At 44.8% G+C, this 5,804-nt stretch overlaps 1 protein-coding gene across 3 annotated transcripts in view; it reads left to right on the forward strand.

The window, feature by feature from the left end:
* NRDC (nardilysin convertase) overlaps window positions 1-5,804 on the forward strand; it is a 92,400-nt gene that overhangs the window by 86,216 nt on the left and 380 nt on the right. For 2 of the 3 annotated variants that reach the window (XM_007459619.1, XM_007459620.1), the window contains 7 exons: window positions 1,070-1,117; window positions 1,405-1,457; window positions 1,873-1,956; window positions 3,763-3,853; window positions 4,118-4,234; window positions 5,206-5,295; window positions 5,455-5,687. In XM_007459619.1, the coding sequence (XP_007459681.1) occupies window positions 1,070-1,117; window positions 1,405-1,457; window positions 1,873-1,956; window positions 3,763-3,853; window positions 4,118-4,234; window positions 5,206-5,295; window positions 5,455-5,652 (681 nt within the window). In that variant the 3' untranslated portion in view covers window positions 5,653-5,687. Of the gene's footprint in view, window positions 1-1,069; window positions 1,118-1,404; window positions 1,458-1,872; window positions 1,957-3,762; window positions 3,854-4,117; window positions 4,235-5,205; window positions 5,296-5,454 lie in introns of all 3 variants that reach the window. The other variant, XM_007459618.1, reaches the window with a different exon arrangement.

Raw genomic sequence — 5,804 nt, forward strand, 5'->3', positions numbered from 1 at the left:
GGCCCAGCTTGTCTGTAGAGCCTGTCTTCCTCTGGCTGTAGCTACCTGGTTTTTTTTTTTCCAGGTTCTCAGCTTCTTTGAAGCTGCAATGACTACCAGGTCCCAAACTTCATATATGGTATGACCTGGCCTTGTTTAGCCCTGTCTACATTTCTGGTGCTTAACCCAGAGAGTAGTATTTCTCCAGTTTCAGGCAGGATTTTGTATTGTAAGACGGAGTCTGTTGAGGTGCTTTCCATGGATCACCTCTTAGCACTAGCTTCTAATACAAACTGCTTCCCTTGGGGAAACCACTTCCCTCCTCACAGAGAGCATTTTGAACAGGAAGTTAATACAAGGTTTTGAATAGTTTTGTTGCAATCCTTTCAGAGGCATACAGGAAATCTTGTTGCTGATAAACAGGGCTTGCAGGGCACAGAGGCTTCAGCTTCCTCAGGTGAAGCAGGAAGGAATAGTAATGGGTCTGTATCAGAGGAGCCTGCAAGAATCTGACTGGGATGCACTGGCAACACTCGCTCGTTGGCCTCCTGCCCTCTTTCATCCTGTTGTTTTGCCAGTCTCCAGGATAGCCAGGATGTGGTCTCCAAGTGTGGTATCTGCCTCTTATGCATTTTTCTTATCAACTAGTGTTGGGTCTGTGTGCGTGGCTGCAGAAGCTCCTATTCATATCCTCTCCATCTGAGGAATAGGTCCAGTTACCCAGACATTTCCTGCTCTCCTCCTTAGGACCTTGAACTGCAAGTACTTGGTTTTAGGTCGTGTCCTCTGGGTTCTTTGGGCAGGAGCTGGCAGGTCAGGGATTATCCGACTCACCTCCATGTCTGCCTGCAGTTCTGTGCTAGGGCTGGGAATACAAATCATCAAGCACGATTTCTGTCCTCACAGATCTCCTGTTTTGTGGGAAGGCAGAAAATATAGCAATAAGAGGGTATGATAAACTCTTGGAAGAGAAGAGTGGGATAGTACTCTTCTGAATACCTGAATAAATGGCTGCTGAGAATAGCTGGATTATTAAGAAGCCCTGTAAGCCATTGGATTTTCAGTTGGTCCGATCAGCTTTCTCTTTCAGTCAGGTGCCAGGAGTCTGAAAGAATACACTCTTATGGAGCTGCTTGTGGTAAGTTGTATAAAGGAGAGTCACGATGTTCATGAGCCCCTGACCCACTGTGAGGACTGGCTTTCTGGCCTTTCTCCCTGAGGGCTAGGGACTTGGGAGTGGCCAGAGATCTGTGATTGGTAGGTGAGATGGTTATTTAGTGTTTCTCACCCAGTATGAGCATGGACAGGGGGCTTGGGTGATTTAGGAGGGAGGCTGGACTCTGGGGTCATGTGTAACACTTTTGGGGAAAGAAATGGAAGTTTCTCTGCTGGGAGGAGTTGAGCTGATGGTATGTTGAATTACAGATGCACATGGAAGAGCCTTGTTTTGACTTCCTTCGAACCAAGCAGACCCTTGGGTAAGTCTGCTGACAAGAAAATTGAGCTCAGATAAGACCTGGGGCTTACTTTGCAGGCTTACGTTTATCAAATATCCTGACTGAGCAATCTCTCAGAGCTCTTGGTCCTTTCATGCCTTAGAGTCGTACCTACTGGTCAAAACTTCTGGAATTTGCATCTTGGACTGTGATCAGGCTCTCAGTTTGGTCAAGCTTCAAGATTAGCAAGAGAAAAAAGCTAGCCTGTGGTCCACAGTTCAGTAGAGGGTTGGATACTCTAACCTGAGAGTAAAATACATGCACACATTTATGGATCCTCTTCCAGGACCTTCAGGTCCAGTAGGGATGAGAAACCCTTCCCACTCCTCTCTAGTGCCTCTGAGGACAGGGCCTAGGTGACCACCTGAGCTCATAGGACTTTTCATTCTGGCTGTAGGTACCATGTCTACCCTACCTGTAGGAATACATCTGGGATTCTAGGATTCTCTGTCACCGTGGGGACTCAGGCAACCAAATACAAGTGAGTAAACGAGTGAGTAGATGGGCCCAACTATTATTTTTCTTGGCGCAGAGAATAGGGACTGCATCCTTAAACCTCAGGCAGCTCTGACCATTTGCTTCCCATTTAGTCACAGCTGTAGGGGTTGGCTCATAGATGGCCTGATCCCAGGCTTAGCAATGGTAAGTATGAGGAGTGGGCCCATAGGGCTTGACTCAACTCCTATGGTGGCTGCAGGGCTTGTCACCGCTTCCTCTCTTCAGGCATATCTGAGGACCAGAAAGGCAGAGATGCCCGACCTGGCATTCATGCTACAAGCAAGGTATTGGGTTGGCCAAGAAGTTCCTTCGGTTTTAAAGTAAAAATAAAAGATACATTTTTCATTTTCACCAAGAACTTTATTGAACAATGTACTCACCATTTTTTTCCACTACCTTCTGCCATTTTCCAGGCAACTTCCTAATTCCATCTTCCCAAAACTTTTTATCTTTTTGAGCAAAGAACCATCCCAGCTGCCTTTTACAGTCCTCCAGGGAATGGAAATTTTGTCCATTAAGAGAATTTTGGAAAGACCAAAATAAATGGAAATCTGAAGGTGCAATGTCTGGCTAATACAGTGGATGAATCAGAACTAAACAGCCAAGGTGTAACAGTTTTTGCCTGGTCATCAAGGAAACATGCAGTCTTGCATTATCCTGATGGAGGATTATGTGTTTTCTGTTTACTAATTCTGGACACTTTTTGTCGACCAACTGGACACAGTTGGTCTAACTGGGAGCAGTACTTGTTGGAATGAATCGTTTTGTTTTCTGGAAAGAGCTCATAATAGAGGACTCCCTTGCAATCCCACCATATACACAACATCACCTTCTTTGGACGAAGACCGACCTTTGGTGTGGCTGGTGGTAGTTTATTTCTCTTGCCCCACGATCTCTGTACATTATTGTACAGTATCCACTTTTCATTGCCTGTCACAATTTGTTTTAAAAACAGAACGTTTTCATTATGTTTAAGTAGAGAATTGCATGGGGAAATGCGGTCAAGAAGGTTTTTTCGCTTATGTGGAACCCAAACATCAACGCGATTAACATAACCAAGCTGGTGCAAATGATTTTCAGTGCTTGATTTGGATATTTTGAGTATGTCGGCCTTCTCCTGTGTAGTATAACGTTGATCCTTCTCTGTTAATGTCTCGATTTGATCACTCTCAACTTCAACTGGTCTACCCGACCGTGGAGCATTGTCCAGTGAGAAATCTCCAGCACGAAACTTTGCAAATCACTTTTGACACATTCAATCAGTCACAGCACCTTCTCCATACACTGCACAGATCTGTTTTTGCGTTTCAGTTGTGTTTTTAATATGCCGAAAATGTTGCTTTTTCTTCCATCTTCAATATTAAAATGGCTACACAAAAATTCACCAACTTTGATATATTTTTTAAAATGCACACTGATATGACAGCTGTCACAATACAATCTAACAGAATTGTTTTGAATGAAGTTAAAGACAACTAAGCACTACTAGACCGATCTTACGGAAAAAAACAGAACGAACTTTTGGGCCAACCCAATACAAGGCCTTGTTGGTTCTCAGCTTTGGAATGGTCAGCGTGGCTGTCTACTGCTTCCTGTGAGGATACCAGGAAATCGGGCTAGAGGTGGGGTAGGGGTAGGGCTCTTCACTGTTCCCTTCCCTCCCACAGCTTAGGGGATAATATCACTTCAGCCTCTTTCCTGGAAATATGCCTTAGCCCTGATTCTCTCCTTTGCCTTCTGCTTGAGACCTGGTCACTGATGACTTGTAATTGAAGGTGTTTTGTTTCAGCTCTGAAGTTGTTGATAAGAAGATAGAAGAGTTTCTTTCTAGCTTCGAGGAGAAGATCGAGAACCTCACTGAGGATGCATTCAACACCCAGGTGACTGTACTGCGTTGGCCTGGTCTTTTGTCCCTTGGCCCACCCAAGCCCACATGACAACTAGACACCAGTCTTAACAGTGCTGTATGCTGGCTGGTTCTTGAGCTCTATAGCGCCCCCCTTAATCTGACCATGTCTTCCCAGCTTCATCCCTCCCCATCATGCTGGCAGGTCCATCACAAAGCAGACTGGACAGGGCCAAGTGTGTTCTGAGGGAACTGGTGTGAGGCCACACCTGAGGGTGTCTCTTTCTGATGGTAACAGGTCACAGCTCTGATCAAGCTGAAGGAGTGCGAGGACACCCACCTTGGGGAGGAGGTGGACAGGAACTGGAATGAAGTGGTGACTCAGCAGTATCTCTTTGACCGCCTTGCCCATGAGGTAGTAACACTGTTTTCAGAGTAAGACAGCCCTGAAAGGGACTCCTGATTTAACAGGAGACACAATTCTAAGCAAATTGGTATTGCGTGGAAGAGAAACCTGGGGCAAGTTATTGCCCATTCCTTGATGTGATTGATGAAATCTTGTTTCCAGACTGGCTTCTCTAGAGCCTTAGGTGGCCAAGTGAGCAGGGTGCTTGCTAATCCTTACTTCTGCTCCCCCAATTTCACTCAGATTCATTTTTTAAAAATTGAAGTATAGTGATTTACAATGTGTTAATTTCTGCTGTACAGCATTGTTATGCATATATATACATTTTTTTCCACTTTTTTATTATATGCTTAGGTTCCCTATAAGGTTTGGGAGAAAAACGGCTTCTGCTACTTAAAGAAAATTGAGAACTTCTGGTTCTCAATTTTATGGAGTTCCTTCCCCAGATTTAAGGATTCTGTGTATAAGTCTTTGTGGCAAATTCTAGCCCAAAGTAATAAATCCCATGAAAAAGAGCTCTGGGCACTGCAATCCATAGCTCTGACACTATAACCCTATGTGGTGAATTACCAAAGGATATTGAAGCAGAGGGGTTATTTAACAAGAGGCTTCAGTCAGCCCAGCTCTTGAGGTTCTGTGGTTTTCCTATTAGAAGCCAGAGTGTACCATTACCATGTACCTGAGAGGTGACACTAAGGTGTGATGGGTTTGGCTCAGCATACAGTACTCAGCTGTAATTACGCCATCTGCTACCTGTCAGGGTCAGTCACTGCTAAGAAACATGAAGGTGTGTCAGAGGCTCATTTTTATCCTTCTCCAGAAGGTTGGGAGCCAGCTGAAATGTGGAAGAATAAAACGATGTGCAAAAAGCAGGATCAAGGAGGTCTGCCCTAGAGTGTCATGTTTAATATCCTTACAGAAAATACACTGTTGGTCTTTTATAGCTTTCTTTCTTTCCTGTCCTCCCTTCCCCCTTTAAGATTGAAGCACTGAAATCATTCTCAAAATCAGACCTAGTCAACTGGTTCAAGGCCCATAGAGGACCAGGAAGTAAAATGCTCAGCGTTCATGTGAGTATGGTTACCTAAGCTGTAGCTCTGTCCTTTCCAGGGTTGTCATTTAGCACATTTACCATTCCCTGAGTTTAGATTGGTATCAGAGATCCTAACAGGTCTTTGCCCAAATTTTGTCAGCATTCTCTCTCACCTCAAGTCTTCGGCCTCTTTCAGGTTGTTGGATTTGGGAAGTACGAGCCGGAAGAGGATGGTACCCCTTCCGGTGAGGATTCAAACTCTTCTTGTGAAGTGATGCAGCTAACATACCTGCCAACCTCTCCTCTGCTGGCAGATTGTACCATCCCCGTTATTGATATCAGGGCTTTCACATCAAGACTTAACCTTCTCCCCTACCATAAAATAGTCAAATAAACTGCAGTCTCATTGGCCTGAAGCACTGTGTATTTAAAAGTGTTGTTTGAATTTTATGAAGTTAGTTACACTACTACTGCCTTAGGGCTTCCACTGAATTTTTGCACTGGCATCACAGAATTTGTCGTCCCGCGCCCCCCCCCCCGCCCCCT

Source organism: Lipotes vexillifer, unplaced genomic scaffold (genome assembly GCF_000442215.2).
Source record: "Lipotes vexillifer unplaced genomic scaffold, Lipotes_vexillifer_v1.1 scaffold525, whole genome shotgun sequence".
NCBI lineage: Eukaryota > Metazoa > Chordata > Mammalia > Artiodactyla > Lipotidae > Lipotes > Lipotes vexillifer.